Below are 18,436 nucleotides of genomic sequence, written 5' to 3' on the forward strand. Positions count from 1 at the left end.
AGAGAGAGAGAGAGAGAGAGAGAGAGAGAGAGATAGATAGATAGATAGATAGATAGATAGATAGATAGATAGATAGATAGATAGATAGATAGATAGATAGATAGATAGATAGATAGATAGATTAGATAGATAGATAGATAGATAGATAGATAGATAGATTTATTAGATAGATAGATAGATAGATAGATAGATAGATAGATAGATAGATAGATAGATAGATAGATAGATAGATAGATAGATAGATAGATAGATAGATAGATAGATAGGTATCTAAGCTATCTAAGGTAAGTGAAATCTAATTGTTTTAATAAAATGTGGTTTGTAGTTCAAGATAGCCTGCTAATGAAATAGTAGAATTATTATGATTTTAATGATGGGGAATTTAAGTGGCACTGAATTAAATTAGTATATTTTGAGCAAATTGCAAATGTAGATATAAGGGGTAAATGTTATAAAATGTGAGAGACAAGAAATTATAAACGAGTTGTCTTTGGCGGACTGCCTGCTGTGCTTCTGAATCTCTGAGCTCTCTCTGAAGAATTATTTAATTAACAGCATGTAATTCAGTTTAATGCTGAGAAGCACATCAGTGCCAATCAGCATTACTGACATCCACAAACAAATATGGCCAAAAACATTTCAGAAAGGCCTCTGTAAAAATCCTTTTGTCAGCTTTACAGTAGTGATGTAGAGTCAAGCACCCCCATGTGCCCTCATTAAATGTGCCTCTATGGAATTCTCCTGTCAGCCCTGAACTGGACGTTTCAGTTTTTAGAAAGCAGACAGTTTGGGGGGGAAAGATGCATCTAATCCAGGTTGTATTTTTGTTTCCAGCCTTGAATTTCAAGGCCTGCAAAATCACTAGTGTGGAGGTTTTATTTTGCTCTGCTGTATGAAGTAGGTGGATGAAATGCACGGTAACGATATGATGCATGCGGGAGAACCTCTGAACTCATGAGGCCATAATTGCAGTCAAGCTGTTTAACTTGCTGACTGTGTACGTCAGACTCTGACTCAGCATATTTTGCTTCTCTGAGAATTATTTAGAAGTTTATTTTGGCATTCTGAATCTCATTTAGGAACCTAAGTAGAAATCAGGGGACCGATAAACAAGTTTTAAAGTTCCCGACTAGGTCTCCATTGCATCACTAACATATCTTTGTGTTTGTGACAGAGGCTTCCCAATGGCTCCATCGATGTCCATGATGACACCAGCAGGTGTCTGGAGCTTCAGGAACTCCTGGATAAGGCCAATAAGGAGTTGGGCCAAAACAGAGAGCGGATCAGCAGCCTGACCAGTCGCATGTCTGAGCTTGAGACAGAACTGGCTACTGCACGCAAAGACCTACTGAAGAGCGAGGAGTTGAGCACCAAACACCAGAGGGACATACGCGAGGTTAGATTGATTGGGGAGAGAGGAAAGGGACAGAATGGGGACAGAGAGATGAGGGCTTGTCTCAGGGAACATCAGGCAGTGAGGACATTTTCTCAACAGCTTTATTTTTGCTGAGAAACAGAAGGTTGCAAATAATGCAATTATGACTAATTCCTTGGCAAGGTCTAAAGATTTAGGGTATTTAAAGGAGCTGTTCTCCCCAAAATAGTTTACTTTGCAAACTACTGTTAGTTATTCTGCCTGTGTATATTTACATGTATATGTATATGTGTATGTGTATATTATGTATATGTGACCCTGGACCTTTTTTTTTTATTGAGAATAAATTTTCTTCCCATTGATGTATGGTTTGTTAGGATAGGACATTATTTGGTCGAGATACAACTATTTGAAATTCTTGAATCAAGGGTGTCAAAAATCTAAATATTGAGAAAATCACCTTTAAAGTTGTCTAAATTAAGTTCTTAGCAATGTATATTACTAATCAAAAATGAAGTTTTGATCTATTTACGATAGGAAATTTACAAAATATCTTCATGAAACATGATCTTTACTTGATAAAAATGATAATGTTTACCCATACAATGTATCGTTGGCTATTGCTACAAATATACCTGTGTGACTTAAGATTGGTTTTGTGGTCCAGGGTCACAAATGTGTGTGTGTGTGTGTGTGTGTGTTTGTGTGTTTGTGTGTGTGAGAGAGAGAGAGAGAGAGAGAGAGAGAGAGGGCGTTGCCTCCTCATTTCAGGACACCACTGCACATTGCTTAGGCCTGTCATTCGAGTTATGACTTTCTGAAATATATATATTAAACATTCACAGGTGAAGCATTCACAATAGGATCAATAAGATGTATTAGGAAAATAGACTCTAAGGGTGCCTTCACACTAGGGCTTGCATAGACTAGTCGAGTGGTCGAGTGATCGATTACTTCAACCACTAGTTGGCGCTGTCGGAAACAATCGACTAGTCGAGCATGCATTAACCATAATGCGTACAAAAAGTTTGCAAATACCACATGAATTTTAGGATTACAAAATTGCATGTAGCTGTTACTTTCTATGACCTGATCTATGTTGCATGTAAAATTCAAATATGTAATGTAATAATTAGGGGTGTGCCTGAAGCGGAATTCCTTATTCGGAATGGCACGGATAATGGCTTCAAAAATTTATAACAGACAAATAAATTCAGAATAACTTTGCCTGAATACTCAGCTGAAGCTGACACAGTCTGGTGTTTGCTAGATAACAGTTGAGTCAGGGGATCAGCGCAATATTATACACAGACCTCTAAAGTCACGAGTGTGAAGTGAATGAATGTAAACTTTATGAGTGAAAAGAGTGCAAATCAAACATTGCATTGCTGTTGTCTCCGTATTGAAAATGTGTGCATTGAATGGATTCAGTCTTGTTCAAATGATCACTAAACGTTTGTCATGACATCTTTCTGCTTGCATGATAAATATTATTTTAGAAAGTAATAATTATTTTTAATTTAACACGACATAGCCTACTTGTTCAGTGATAACTATGAAAAAAAAAGATAACGGCCATAACGGTCTTATCAACATTGTATCCGAATGCAGATAGAATTGGACAATGTGAATGCTGTTTTCTGATCTCACATTCTTTTGAATCTTTAGAATCATTACAGTCACAACAATATAGACACATGAGCTGTTAAGTGTTTACACTTTACAAACAAATCTTAGTTTTCAAGACCCAAAGTACTAAAGTGAAGCGAGCAAGCATCCATTAATTTTGCCTACTTCTGCATAAACGCTGCATTAGAGATAAACAGTTGACACTTTGGTGACACAAATGTACTCTGGTACAGAACCAAAAAACTACTGTGTGAACCAGTGGTAATGGTTTCATTGTTTAGATTACTTTTCAATAAGTTGTTGTAGGGTTTTCAAACTTCCCAAGGGTTTTTGTTTTCTCTTACTATGTGCCTGTTTGACAGGCGATGGCACAGAAGGAGGACATGGAGGAGCGAATTACAACATTAGAAAAGCGTTACCTGGCCGCCCAGAGAGAAACCACCTCAATCCATGACCTGAACGACAAGCTAGAGAACGAGCTGGCCACCAAGGACTCACTTTACCGACAGGTATGCCAACCTTGAATCAGGCCTGTGCTGATTTGAAGTTCATTTCAAGTATGAGCGTTGTAGGTCTGTGCTGGTTGATATCCCATAATGCAGTTGAGATGTTCTGCGAGTCATGTTCCATCTGTGCCTGTGCGTATGAAGGGCCCATGTTAGTCAGAGGGGAATTAATTAGCCCTAAAGCAGCAGACTCATGCTGGAATCCTTCAGAATCCACACTGAGAAGAGGCATGCTGGGAGGAAGCAGGTACTGCCCAACTGTTTTAATATCCAGATCCATCAGCTGGAGAAAGAAAGAGGATTCCCAACTGCATTGTTCTTGGTGCCAATTTGGACAGAGTGTTTGTTAAGAATGCAGTGGGTATAAATATCTCAAAAGAGATGGTTAAATCAAGACATCTGCTCTTGTATAGACAGCATGTGTTTTGTGCTTTTACGCTCAAGGCAGGGATGTCGTCGGGGGGACAACCAGAAACCTTGCTTGGGTCCTAGCCCACTTATTGAGCCCAGGAAGAATTGGGCAGACCTAAAAAATATATATATATATATATATATTGTCCAGTGAACCTGTTTAAGCATATGAGAAAAACTGCATTACATCACATTGATTTTACAGTGATAGATGTAAACTACCCTTAAAAAGTTTGGGGTCAGTAGAATAGTTTTTTGGCTTTGAAAACATTCATAATGTTACAAACAATTTCTACTTCAATTAAATGCTGGTCTTTTGAACTTTCTGTTCATCAGAGAATTAATATAAAAAATATTATAACAGTTTCCAGAAAAATATTAAGCAGTACAACTGTTTTCAATATTGTTAATAGTAAGAACTATTTCTTGCGCAACAAATCAGCATATTAAAATGATTTCTATAGGATCATGTGACGCTGCAGACTGCATTAACAGATGCAGAAAATTAAGCTTTGCCTTCACAGAAATGAATTCCATTTTAAAATACATTAACACAGAAAGCAATTGTTTTCATTTGTAAAAATATTTCACGATATTACTATCAAATAAATGCAACCTTGGTGAGCACTTGGTGAAATATCTTAACGACCCCAAACTTTCGAACAGCATCATATAATAAAGATTTTGACTTTGAAACTTTATCATGTGTATGTACTTTGTGTGTTTGTACACTGGTGGTTTGTTTTTATGTGCACTTATTTATTTTGTGTTGTATGTGTGCTTCCTTTTTTTTAAATGTATGGTATGTTTTCGTTCACGTGTGTGTTTTGTAACCTCGTGTGAGTCTTACCTTTGTATCTCAATATCTGTGTGTTATTTTAAAATGGGGGTGTCTACGTGATCATACACCCTCTGTGTGTCTCATTTCTGTGCGGTTTGCATGCACATGTCTTTTTATCAGAGTGAGGAGAAGGTGCGACACCTCCAGGAATTACTGGAATTGGCAGAACAACGGCTACAGCAAACTATGAGGAAGGCGGAGACTCTGCCCGAGGTGGAGGCTGAACTGGCCCAGAGAGTGGCCGCCCTCACCAAGGCGAGTACTCAGTCACTTCTCCAGACAACAGCAGTAGAGAGAGTCAGTTCATAAGATTATTTTCTGTCAAGATAATGCCCTCTGAGATGGTGATGAAACAAGTGATAAGGTGAAGAAGGGCGTAAACTAACATGAAAATATAACACAGCAGGATTAGATATGATATGAACAACATAAGCTGTTCAAAAGACTTTTTAACCCACTGAGACATGATTTTTAGGTTGCTGGTATGTGCAAAATATATCCATATTAGGCAAATGCCAACACTGTTTAACCAAAGTATGTGTGGTACAATAAATACACCCCATATAACATTAAATATCATGCTATTTTAGTTTTGAACTTAAATTCGGTTTGATTCCAAGGCAATAGTTTTTATTTTGTTTCAGTTAATGAAAATGTCGTTGAACAAATTTAGTTTTAATTGAGACTGAAATTTGCTCAATAGGTAAATCACATTTGTGCTTTTGTTAATACAATGTTAATGATCTTTAATATTTTGCACCTATAGAGTTCATGGTACTGTAATTAAGATTGTTGTTTTCAATTTTGGTGGCTCTTTTCAGTGTTGGGTTTCCACTTGATTTCCAAAGTAAAATTAAGATCTTGAAGCAAAACCAGTTTAGGATCGCTTAAAAAAAAAGGGCAGAACTGAGGCCTAGTGTCAGGCATATGATGCTCATCTAAGTTTGAGTCTGGCATTATTTTTCATCCTGTTTCAACACTTTTCCCATCAGTTGTGTCCTTTCGCTTGTTATAAGTGTCAAAAAAGACTAAAAAATACAGCTGTACTGTATATAATAAAGCACTCCATTGCATCAGCCATCAGACATCCCCAGGTAGAGCTGATATTTCTCTTCTACAGGCTTCCATCTCCTTCTCTTGCCAGTTTAGATAATCCTCACTCTGTAGCAGTCACGTTTCAGCTGAACATCAGCTGGAATTGTGGATGACAGTGTTTTTCAGAGGCAGCCAAATGTCTTGTCAGAATGGCAAAGAGGCAGTGGGGTTTTGTTTATAGTCTTGCTAATGTAGTTAATAAAAAAATACATCTTTCGTCATTCTCAGTCAGTGGCATCCTGTCATACACCTCATACTTCAAATAACACAGATCAATGGCTGACCTTAAACCAGACTTTCTCCAGATCCTATTTATATGCCATCACTGGGCTAAAGAGAAACTGAATAATACAACAACATGCACTAAAAAAAACCCTATATTTTGATTTCTCATAGCCTTATTTACATTTTAAATATGGTTTTTGAAAACCGATTTGACAAGCACGTTCCTGTGACCGATAAAATGCAAGCAATTAAATCTAAATCTCTTTCTTGTTAAATGTGAAGTGTCTAATCTGTGAAGGGTTTAGTCCTGCTGTTGCTCTTTATACTAATGTCAGTGTTTCCTGTAGGCGGAGGAGAGACATGGCAACATCGAGGAGCGTTTGCGCCAACTGGAGGCCCAGCTGGAAGAGAAGAACCAAGAGCTGGGCAGGGTGAGGACTGGGTTGGGGTCATGACACCAAAAGAAAAAGGGTTGCTGGGTTTGTCACTGAATGAGTGAATGTTGGATAGAGGAAAGATGATTTATGAGGGAGTGTGAGAGTGGCTTTGGTTCATTATGCTGTGTGTGTGTGTGTGAGAGAATGCGACTTTGATTTAAGTGCACATAAGAATGAACACTATAACCAGTGTTTTTTTCATTGTTTGTTTTTTGTTTTTGTGAGTGTGTAAGAAAGTTCATATGCTTGGCCACAATGTCAACACGAAACATGCAATAACCCACATCAGATGGTTTCTGTTAGGGAAAAGTAAATATCAAAATGAAAACATAAAACGTTAAATGATTTGGCTCAGTATAATGTTTGTTTAGCCATATTGTCCCTAGCAGTTTGTATTACACACTCACACTACACAATAGTTACATTTGTTAACATTAGTTAACTACGTTATATTAATTTACGTATATTAATTTCAACATTTACTGGTACATTATTATTTCTTTTTTTTTAAGTGTAATATTTAATGGACCTTTATTAACTAACATTAACAAATATTAAAATATATATTTATATATTGTGTTACCATAATGGATTTTAAATATGTTTTTTTTTATAATATAATATAATATAATTATACATAAAATATATTTGAATACATCATATTTAATATACACTTTTGACAATAGAATAGAAATCAATGGACATGTATAACCATAATTTAACGACAATGTACTTCTATTGAAAAAACGTTTTCTTTTTTTATTTGGGTTTCAAGGTTACTCAGTAGTTATTTTGATTAGATGTAAATAAAAATGATAAAATTATACAGTCTGAATTTGGTAATAAATGTGTGTTTCTGTGTGTGTGTTAAGGAAGAAGTGTTAGCTGTTGCACAATAGGTCTTGAGCAGGCCTGCAGGCAGTGTGTTCGACCTCACTGTGGGGACTCTGTGGCCTGACCGCTTTGATTAGCCTGTGCTGCTTTGTGTCGTCTTCTGTTTCTTTGCACACACAACAGAGGCAAATAAAGATGGATAGGCTAGCACTCCTGTACTAACACACTCACACACACACACACACACACACATGCTGCTGCTCTGAGAATATGGGACATTTTTTCGCTCATCTTGCAGCTGAACTTCCCCACCCCCAGTGAGAGCAGAGCTGTAATTGGCTGCTTTATTTGGATTTTGAATAATTCATGCATGGTTAATTTCCTTCTGAGTGTGAGCTGATGGTTGTAATGACTTAAAGCAGTCAAAGAGAGTCCTTATCCTCCTTCAGCCTTAATTAAACCTTGATACTTACACCTCAGACCGTTCTTTCCGGACAGTCATAATGCTCTGTGTTGACTACATTTTAAAGACCGTTGCCACCAAAAGAAAATTAAGATTTTGTTGCCAGGCAACTGAGTGCCCATATCCCACCGCAACTGTGTTTAAAAGTCATCACCCCTACATTCAGCTACAAGGACTGTCATTATTCATTTTCTTGTGGGATTATCACAAAAATGCACACCAAACAACCATAGAAACGTGTGAGAAATTAGTTGTAAATGCTGAAGCAAAATGTGAACTCTCAAAATCAGCTGTGTGTTTTAATATCATGAACCTGACTTAAAAATCAGACATCGAATGCTTCAGGGTGTAATACTGCCCTCTATTGGTTCTACAGTACGTAGACTATCAGATAAACAGATTCCAGTCTAGTTGTACTCTTAAAATAAAGGATGTTGTTTCATACTTCCCTTTTTTTTTTTATCTTCTCTGCTCGCTGTCACTCTTTTTAGGCTCGGCAGAGGGAGAAGATGAATGAGGAGCATAACAAACGTCTGTCTGACACTGTGGACCGGCTTCTCACAGAGTCCAATGAACGGCTTCAGCTGCACCTGAAGGAGCGCATGGCTGCGCTGGAGGACAAGGTACAGATTGTACAATACCCACCTGCACATACTACTGTACCCACTTGACCATCTGATCAGCCGATCCTTAAAGAGTAATTAGGCAAACTCAGAACACACTGACACAAATTAAAATAAATAATTAAATAATTTACAGCTGTTTTTTTTTAATGTTTTTTAACATTTAATTTTCAACATTTAAAAAGAGCGTGCATGGCCATATTCTGTAAATCGCTTGTAAAAAACAAAGGTATAAAGGTTTCCTGTTCAGCTTGAATAAATAGGACCCAGTCCTTTCCTCTTTTGAGCTGTAAACTGAGATGACAGATGTGGCCAGTTATGTAGGGACAGGCTGAAGCACCACACATAGAGAAAGAGAGAGAGAGAAAATATACAGAGAATGTGCAAGTGCATGTGCATCTTTGGCACAACATGCTGCTTAAATCTTATTCTTAACTTTGTTTCGTTTGTTTTTTTGTTTTTCCATTCCCCCATCAAGAATGCACTAATCCATGACCTGGAGAATTCTCAAAAACAACTGGAAGAGTTCCATCACAACAAGGTACAGTAGCACTGCGCATTAATATCCCACAGATCTGCAGAACATGAGCAACGGCCAGGAGTGTTGCAGTTTCAAGAGATAACCAAAGACCATAACATGTCCATGGACTTTTCTTAACTAACATCAAGTGTTGAAGTTAGGATATTTCTATGAACGTATAAAGAAGTGTGTAAGTGTTTATCCTATAGATCAGGGGTCAGCAAGTAAGTTTGGCATCAGGCCAAAAAAAAAAAAGTCAAACATAGTCATAGTCAAAGGATAATTTAAGAAATTAATTGATGAAAAATGCAACTAGATTTGCCTGTGACAGACTGTTATAGTTTCTTTTGTAACTGGTAGTGAGCTGTTACTCTGTTAAATCCTGTATTTGGACAGTCATTAACAAAAAGCCCCATTTCATTCCAGGTTTCCACATTATGCACATTCATGTAGCCTACTTCTGTTTACTCTGTCGTTTCAGGAGTATAAGCATATGCACCCCCAGCTGTTCTGCATCCATGATCAAGAATTTTTATTTTGCTGATTGTCTTGTCAATCTTTTTGATAAAAAAGTAGCTGAATTAGCTTTGTTATTGTTCATGTGTTGGTGCTGAGGCCCAGCGTTATAAGGAAAGGTTTCAATGGTTCACTGTTAGTTTTTTATACCACACATTTCATGGAGGCTATTTTAGAGTGATTGTCTTTCAGAACTTTTCAAATTAAAAGCTCTCAGTTCATCTCAAAATAAAACATTGCTGCAAAAACGTTCTTGTACATTTATTTTGAAGGCAAAATCACTAAGGACGAAGTGATTGTGAGTAACTGTTGCTGTCAAAACAGATCTGTTTTAGAACCAGCCGCTATCAAAATAATCTGGCGGCGGGCGCGGACTAGAATTTATTGCTGGAAATTATTTTCTTTTCTTTTCGTTTTTTTTTTCCTTTTTTTTTTTTATTATTTTTGTTTTGGCTTTTGTATGTTCATTTTATAGAGTCCTGAAACATGAAAATGTAAATTCTAAAAGTGTAAATATTTATATTATATATTATATATTATATATTCTATATATATATATATATATATATATATATATATATATATACAGTACAGACCAAAAGTTTGGAAACATTACTATTTTTAATGTTTTTGAAAGAAGTTTCTTCTGCTCATCAAGCCTGCATTTATTTGATCAAAAATACAGAAAAAATGTAATATTGTGATATATTATTACAATTTAAAATAATTGTTTTTAAATTTATTATACTTTGTTATTATTTATTTCTGTGATGCAAAGCTGAATTTTTAGGATCATTATCACATGATCCTTTAGAAATTATTCTAATATGATGATTCATTATCAAAGTTGGAAACAGTTCTGCTGCTTAATATTTTTTCAGAACATGTGATTCTTTTTTAGGATACTTTGATGAATAAAAAGTAAAAAAAAAAATAAAAAAAGAAGCTATGTTTTTAAAATATAAATATTTTGTAATAACAATATACACTACTGGGGTGCGTTCTCCGAAACTACCTTAACGCTACGTCGTTCTTAAGTTGTACCTTAAGAAGTACCTTATCGTTAATACGTGGTTTCCGAAACCTTCTTAGTTAAGTATACCTTCTGTAAGTCATGCGTTCGTAAGGTTGGTCTGGAGCGCTCTTAGCTATACCTTATCGCTGCTTACGGTTCATACCGCTAGTGGCCACCACTACGCAAAAAGATTTTTTACATCGCAGTTTAATTACACATAGAAAATTTTATATGAACTTTTAATATAAAATCTGATTTAGAATTAAAATTACATTTTTACTTTACTTTAAAATTATACACATAAAATACTTAAGTTGTTATAGCCTACACCCAGTGTATGGAAGTGTTTTCATTAATAAAGTTTCCATACACTAATGGTTGTTAGCTTTTTTAATTACTATCCTAAGGCACATCAGCTGGCGAACCATTTGACAGAAAAGGCTTAGGAGTCTATATAAAAAAAGATGAGTTTACACAAACTTTATAGCTATGGCAGCGAGACTTGTTTTAAATCAAAGACGGCGGCGTCCGCGGAGCCAGTTAGTGTATGTCAACTACTTTATAAGAGAACATTTTAGTCCACTGACTACCATGTCAGAAGAGACCATTGTAAAAAAAATTTGCCTGCCACGGGAGCAAATTCTGCAGCTCTTGCATCTTGTTGGCCCAGATTTGTCAAGACAAACTCGACGGAGCTACCCCCTCAGCCCCGAAATTCAGCTGCTGGCGGCTCTTCGTTTTTATGCTGTGGGGAGTTTTCTGGAGGTTGTTGGGGATGGATATGGGCTGAGTAAGACCTCAGTGTGGCTGGGCGATCTCTTTTTGCGGACTTTTTTCCCCGACATAGTGAATGTAGGTATGTCTCTCATGTTTGCGCTTTTATTGAGGAAATCATCCAATTACACAAATGAGCGATTTACGCCTATAATGTGATACGGCTGGTGGATAATCAGCATACGTTGTGGAGAACATTAACACACTTATGGCCGTGAGGGTTTGGGATTGTACACTTGCTAAATTATAAACACATACTCATATTTATTTCTTCATGTACGTATTTCAATAAGCCCCGATAAATGCAGTTTGTACTATTTCTAAAACGCTTCTTTATAAAGAACATTGTTTTCTCAATACTTTACCTATACCGCTGTGAAGGAAAGAGCGCACAATCGATCATCGAGGCGTCGATATCAACCTATTCAGCGCCTCCACCATGGACAGCAACTGCTAAGGTCGAACTTAAGAAGGTTTACCTTAAGCTACATCCTAAGGTATAGTTCGGAGAACACACGTAGCAAAGGTATACCTGTAGTTAAGGTGTAACTTTTGAGTATTCGTAGCGCGCTAAGAGACAACGTTATCGGAGAACGCACCCCTGGTCAGTAATTTGGGGTCAGTAATTTTTTTTCTTTCTTTTTTTAAATAAAATAAATACTTTTATTCACTTGTTAAATTGATAAAAATTTATAGTAAAGAAAATATATTATTAGAATATATATTATTAGAATTTATATTTTGAATAAATGCATTTCTTTTTAAACTTTTATTCATCAAATATATTAGACAGCAGAACTGTTTCCAACCCTCATAATAAATCTGAATATTAGAATGATTTCTAAATGATCATGTGATAGACTGGATGTTACATGTGACACTGAAGGCTGGAGTACTGATGCTGAAAATTCAGCTTTGCATCACAGGAATAAATTATTTTTTTAAAGTATATTCAAATAGAAAAGTATTATTTTAAGTTGTAATAATATTTCACAATATTACTGTTTTTTTCTGTATTTTTGATCAAATAAATGCAGGCTTGATGAGCAGAAGAAACTTCTTTCAAAAACATTAAAAATAGTAATGTTTCCAAACTTTTGGTCTGTACTGTACTTTACTGTACTGTGTGTGTATATATATATATATATATATATATATATATATATATATATATATATATATATATATATATATATATATATAGTTTTGTATTTTAATATATAGTTTTGTATTTTAATATATAGTTTTAAATGTAGTGTATTCCTGTGATGGTAAAGCTGAGTTTTCAGCAGCTAAAGAAGCATTTGTGTGTTAACATTTTTTAGAATTCTTTGATAAAAAGAAAGTTCCAAAGAACAATCTTCATTCAAAACAGAATTCTTTTGTAGCATTATAGAAGTCTGTACTGTAACTTTGATCAGTTGAATGCATCTTTGAGGAATAAAGTGTTCATTTATTTTTAAAGACCTATTATAAAATTATTATTTTGATCTTAATTCATTCGCGTTCATAAAAGTGGTTTGCATAATAATGAAAGAATTAACTAATCAAGTGTTTTTTGGTTGTTTAGGAGAGGCTTATTGGGGAGATTGAGAAGTTACGGGCTGAACTGGATCATCTGAAGCGCAGGAGCGCTGCGTTTGGAGACGGAACACATCCTAGGTGACATCCAGATTTAAGATGTTTCTAGTACTCTGTTATATAAAGAGCCCTATATTTATTCGCTCATTAAAAGTGATGTGCTAAGTAAGCCTCTTTATCTGCCTCTCTCTCTTTTGACCTGATCCTAGGTCTCATGTTGGCAGTGCCACAGACCTGCGCTTCTCAGTCGTGGAAGGTCAGGGAGATCACTACTCCTCCACAGGGGTCATACGACGGGCTCAGAAAGGTCGACTGGTGGCACTCAGGGATGAGCCCACCAAGGTCTCAATGTCACACCTACTGTACATCTCCATCTGTTACTGTCATAAACTTGTAATATGTACTGTACTGTTATAACTGTAGTCACTGACAGACCTTGGTCTTGTGAACTAATTTCTCCATATTCTTTTCTTTTGCCTCGTTGGATGTGTTTATTGTAAGTTCCGGGTTCTCTAATCCATTTTACAAATGATTAAAGCAAATCAGATCTTACTGAAACATTAATATCTGGAAGCCTGATTTTGTAAACGCCACAAAGTAACCCTGATCCATGTGTTTATTTCCAGATCCTGCCGATGGTGGAGCAGGATTGGGATCGCTCTCAGCCCTCCAGCTTGCGAGCCAGCCGTACTCACCTGATGGGAAGCGACACTGAGCTGTCTGACCTGGACGATGAAGACCGTGAGACCATATTCAGCTCAGCCGATATGCTGTCTCCCAGCGGGCACTCAGACGCCCAGACGCTTGCCCTCATGCTGCAAGAACAGCTGGATGCCATCAACGAGGAGATCAGGTTGGGATACAGACTTTTAAAAGTGACAATATGGAAATCTTGTTTTGTGTTCTTGTTTTTTTTTTTTTGAACAGCTGCACAGCAACAGCCTGACACTGAGTTCTGCATGAGCTAGTGCCACTTACAGTTTGTTCAAAAAGATTTTTAAAACCGTTGAAGCATAAAGTTTATGACTCAGGCTAACTTAGCAGCATAAATGGGTCGTTCAGAGTGCATCAGTTCTGATGTCAGAACTATCAACAAATTAACATGTGGCTGTCTGTATTTATTTATCATCAACTGTTTGGTATTCATCATTATGATGGGGGCGTTGTTACTCATTTAACTTGTGAAGGCATTAGCCAATCAACAGAAGTCATTTATGTAAGTCTTAAAAATACAGTAGCTAAAATAGGCTGTTTAATTCGTTTTTGGTAGACGAAACATTGACTAACATTTTAAGGAATTTATAATTAGTATTACATAAAGACTCTTTAACTTACTGCCAGCTTAAAGACCCCCTTAAAAGAGTAGAAAAGCACTTTAACAGTTCAGGGTTACACTTTACAATATTTGCTTTAGTATATGAATGCTTTAAATCTGACATATCTTGTGACTTGTGTGAAATCTAAGCATTTGCCTCGAGTATATCATCTTAAATTCTTAAAAAGTCATGTTCATTTGTCTTATTGATCCAAGCTTGTGCTCTAAACTCATGCTTAATTGAACAGTCTTCAGACGGGTGGCCAGTTACATCCAGAGTCAACTTTCTTCTCAAACTCAATGACCTTTTTTCGATTTCAGAATGCATTGACCCTGCAGGCAGACTAAAAGAGCACCTGTGTGTCTCCGTGTTCTGGCGGCCCACAGATATAAAAAGAACAGTAACAGAAACTGTCAGGCAGGCCAAAAACTTCATTTTAAATCCAAACAGTACTCTGAAGCTTGTCCTGATACTGAGCTGTCTGGAATCCTTTCAGCAGCACAAAGCGCTGGAGGTGGACCATCTGTCATATATGACAATATTTGTGAGTCTGTAAGTTGAATCTGCCCATCACACAGATAGATTCTGAGTTGTGGATGAAAATAAATGCCAGACAGTAGCAGAGCTATCACCTGAAATGTGCTGCAGTGTGCAGATAGCAGTGACTCGTGACCTGAGCTGTGGCTTAAACTCATGAGGGTTCAACAGACTTCCAGGGCATGAATATTAACATATGTGTGTATATATATATATATATATATATATATATATACAGTAAGACATTTTCTTTGAAGGCTGAATACATAATGCCTCATAAAGCTGTTAGTAGTGCATTTTATGGTTTCACAATGAATTCTAACCACTGGTATAATGTATTATATGTGCAGTATAGAATATACACACGGGTGCACATAAGTGGTATACAGGTGCGTGACCAAAATAAAAGTGCACTGTTTAAATAAGTTCTGACCACTAATTTGCCTACCGACATGGTTGACAGCTGTTTATGCACAATCACTGTTTTAGATCAACAAACTTTAATACTGTATAAGGTGTCAATTCGAATTTAAAAAATTAATCTAAACTACGCACTGCTGGTTTCAACTTTGCAGCACTAAAACCGGCAGTACATATACATATTTCCTGGCAACCCGACAAAATAAAAGCTTGCCGATTTTAGATTTGAAAATGTTGAAAAATTGATATAAAATGAAAAAAGTAATAAAGAAAAAAAATGAAAACTTAAATATTAGCATTGTTTTTAAAGTGTACGATACAATTTTGAATATAATAGTATTATTGCACTGCCTTTATGCATTTAAAAGTGCAATAACACTATAATTATTATTATTAGTTATTTTTATTTTTTTATAGTTATATTTAATGGGTCACATTGGTCAGGTGCAATGTGAGCACCAAATCAAATCTCCAGGTGCCCTCATGAGAACACAGCCATTCTTGGCTTCAGATTATCCACTTATAATTTATTAGAAGATTTATGATAAGGCATAACATTTAGTGTTTTATAGGTCTTAATGCAGTATATCATTTAAAAGTATAACTATAAATATGGATTAATGGGTAGCCAACATTAAAGCCATCATTAAATAGATAATTAAAATAGATTAAAAACATCAAAAAGTCTCTTCAGACACACTTATGATTTGAGTTCGGCTTTGGTTTGCAGTTTATTCTTCAGAGAGCACAGTTTGGGGATGTTTGTGTCTGTTTTATATAGGACTTTTTTTTTTTTCATCTCTTTCTCTTTCTGTTCTAGAATGATCCAGGTAGAGAGGGAGTCAGCAGAGCTCCGGGCGGATGAGATCGAGAGTCGAGTAAACAGCGGCAGCATGGACGGCCTGAATGTGACACTGCGGCCACGCTCCTCCATCCCCACCTCCGTCACCGCCCTCTCTCTGGCCAGTTCATCACCCCCCGTTAGCGGCAGATCCACACCTAAACTGACGTCCGGTTCAGCAGCCCACGAGTTGGGCGTCATGACCCTGGTGAACCTTGCTTCACATTGCAATGCTTTTATTTTGTGTTAACCCCATTAAATCACCTTTTCCTAACACTGATGCCACTTAATCATCTGTCACCTTGCATCTTCCTTTGTCTCTTTCTTCCTGCTAACACTTCAGCCTAGTGATTTAAGGAAACATCGCAGACAAGTGGCTGTAAGTGTGTCTTCATCTCTAAATGACTAAACTGAAGACTGGATTGCTTGTGCTTATTAAGTGTGTGTGCATTAGATGAGGATGGGAATGTGAGTATGTGTGTTAATTTATAGATGACTTTGTGTTCAGCGTGTGTGGGAAATGTCATTGTTGTTTTTTTGTTTTTTGCGAGAGGCGATGTCATGATGATTTTGTTTGTGTGTTTTTGTCCCAGTCTCCTGTGGAGGCCCGAGAAGACAAGGCCACCATCAAGTGTGAGACGTCGCCCCCTTCCTCCCCCCGCAGTCTCAGACTAGACCAAATGAACTTCGCTCAGCTAACAGGAAGCCTTGAGGATGGCCGAGGGTAAATGCACACACAAATCCACAGACGATCACGTCTCAGGTGTTAATAGATCCTTCTCTGATTGAACTGGATGAGACATAATTTTCCTAGCAGGTACAATTGAGGACAGATGGGAGTTTGCTATAGGCAGAGATTCTCTCACAAACGCTCAACTGCTCTTGAGACTATGGGTCTATAAACTAGTTAATTACTGTCAGCTTGCTTTTGTTTAAGTCATGTGCGATTGTTCTTGATTTGTGAGACAAGTAGATAACTTAAATCTTTGAAAATAAGCGGATTATTGTAGGTTAAAAAAAATGGTCTAAAACTAATTTAATCTCTTCTGTTACCTTCTGCAGATATTTGCTTTAAAATAAAATTTGTGTCATAATTTACCTGTGTTCTTTTTAAACTTGTATATTTTATATATAGTGGAACAAAACTTCAAAAATGCTGTTTTCCATAGAGCTTATCCAAAAATGCTGCTGTTTTGAATTTTCTATTCGTCAAATAATCCTGAACAAATGTATCCCGAAAATATTAAGAAGCACATCTGTTTTCAACATTAATAAGAAGAAGAAATAAGAAATGTTTCTTGAGTACCTAATCAAATTGATTCAGCTTTGGCATCATGGGAATAAATGACATTTTAAAATATTTTTAAATAAAACTTTTTCTGTTCGTTTAATCAAATAAACTTTAATTTGCATAGGAAACTTGCATCTCTAAAACTTTTGAACATTAGTATATCATTTATTTCATAAATAATTGAATACTTTATATAGACAATAGATAATATATTTTTTAGAATATTATGTATATAATTTATCATATGTTATTTCAGGATTTGAACCTAGGACCACTTTTAATGCTAAATAAAATCACTGTACACTTACTTATACAGATAATTTCTAAACTATTTTCTGGTGGGCAGCATCATATTTAGCTATCATGCTGTGTTTTTAATTATGTTGCTCCCAATGTTCTCTCTAGAGCGTCATCTACTATTTAAGCTTTGTGAGGATTTAGCTGGTGTGATGTTTTTATATGGCTAAATTTAATGATGAACTACCATGGGTATTGTGGAGAGCAAATCACACTTTTGTAGAATTTCAGAAGGTGTCCTGCAGACTCAGACTAGTACACATTGATTAGAACCAAAGCAAGAAATCACACCAGATGTGCATTTCTCCTACTCCCACATCACTGCTGGGGAGTTATTCTGCATCTCAGAGCCGTCCAGCTCTATTACCATTAAATGTTTCGCGCAGATTTATGGTGATGTTAGGGGAGGAGTGATTTCATTACGATTGAATTGGCTTCGATAGAACCAAATAAGAGTTTTTCTCAGCAGGGCAGGCAGTTAGCCTGATTAAAAGATTGCAAACAGAAGTGATCCTGCATATTATATAGTGTGAAGCGTTGTTCACACAGGAAAGGTTTCTGTGTTCGGTCTTATATACACATACTTCAGATAAATGTCTTTATCATTTGTGTCAGGTCTCACTGTTTTTAAAGCATTTCCCCTTTTATTAAGGGCAAAATTCCTATAATCCTAAAATCTTATTGTCTTATTGCCTAAAATCTAAATTGACTGCCGTTTCTGCCTCCATATTGCTGCACTTCTCAGTTGCATTAGGTTAAACTTAGCTCAACCTAGTTTTGCTATTGGTAATTGTTTCTAATTCCACCACAAATGATAAAGAATTAATGATTTCAAATTTTTTTTTCAAATTAATGAATTAAAATGCTGTTATCATTTACTCATTTACAT

At 36.2% G+C, this 18,436-nt stretch overlaps 1 protein-coding gene across 11 annotated transcripts in view; it reads left to right on the forward strand.

The window, feature by feature from the left end:
• The window catches only part of LOC132126262 (liprin-alpha-2-like), a 102,192-nt gene that overhangs the window by 73,068 nt on the left and 10,688 nt on the right, over nt 1-18,436 (forward strand). For 5 of the 11 annotated variants that reach the window (XM_059537399.1, XM_059537392.1, XM_059537393.1 and 2 more), the window contains exons 6-17: nt 1,175-1,396; nt 3,367-3,513; nt 4,883-5,017; nt 6,430-6,513; nt 8,308-8,439; nt 8,918-8,980; nt 12,835-12,926; nt 13,055-13,187; nt 13,472-13,698; nt 15,939-16,167; nt 16,303-16,338; nt 16,553-16,683. In XM_059537399.1, the coding sequence (XP_059393382.1) occupies nt 1,175-1,396; nt 3,367-3,513; nt 4,883-5,017; nt 6,430-6,513; nt 8,308-8,439; nt 8,918-8,980; nt 12,835-12,926; nt 13,055-13,187; nt 13,472-13,698; nt 15,939-16,167; nt 16,303-16,338; nt 16,553-16,683 (1,631 nt within the window). The remainder of the gene's footprint in view (nt 1-1,174; nt 1,397-3,366; nt 3,514-4,882; nt 5,018-6,429; nt 6,514-8,307; nt 8,440-8,917; nt 8,981-12,834; nt 12,927-13,054; nt 13,188-13,471; nt 13,699-15,938; nt 16,168-16,302; nt 16,339-16,552; nt 16,684-18,436) is intronic. The other 6 variants (XM_059537398.1, XM_059537403.1, XM_059537402.1 and 3 more) reach the window with 3 other exon arrangements.

The sequence above is a fragment of the Carassius carassius genome, chromosome 44, assembly GCF_963082965.1.
Source record: "Carassius carassius chromosome 44, fCarCar2.1, whole genome shotgun sequence".
Taxonomy (NCBI): domain Eukaryota; kingdom Metazoa; phylum Chordata; class Actinopteri; order Cypriniformes; family Cyprinidae; genus Carassius; species Carassius carassius.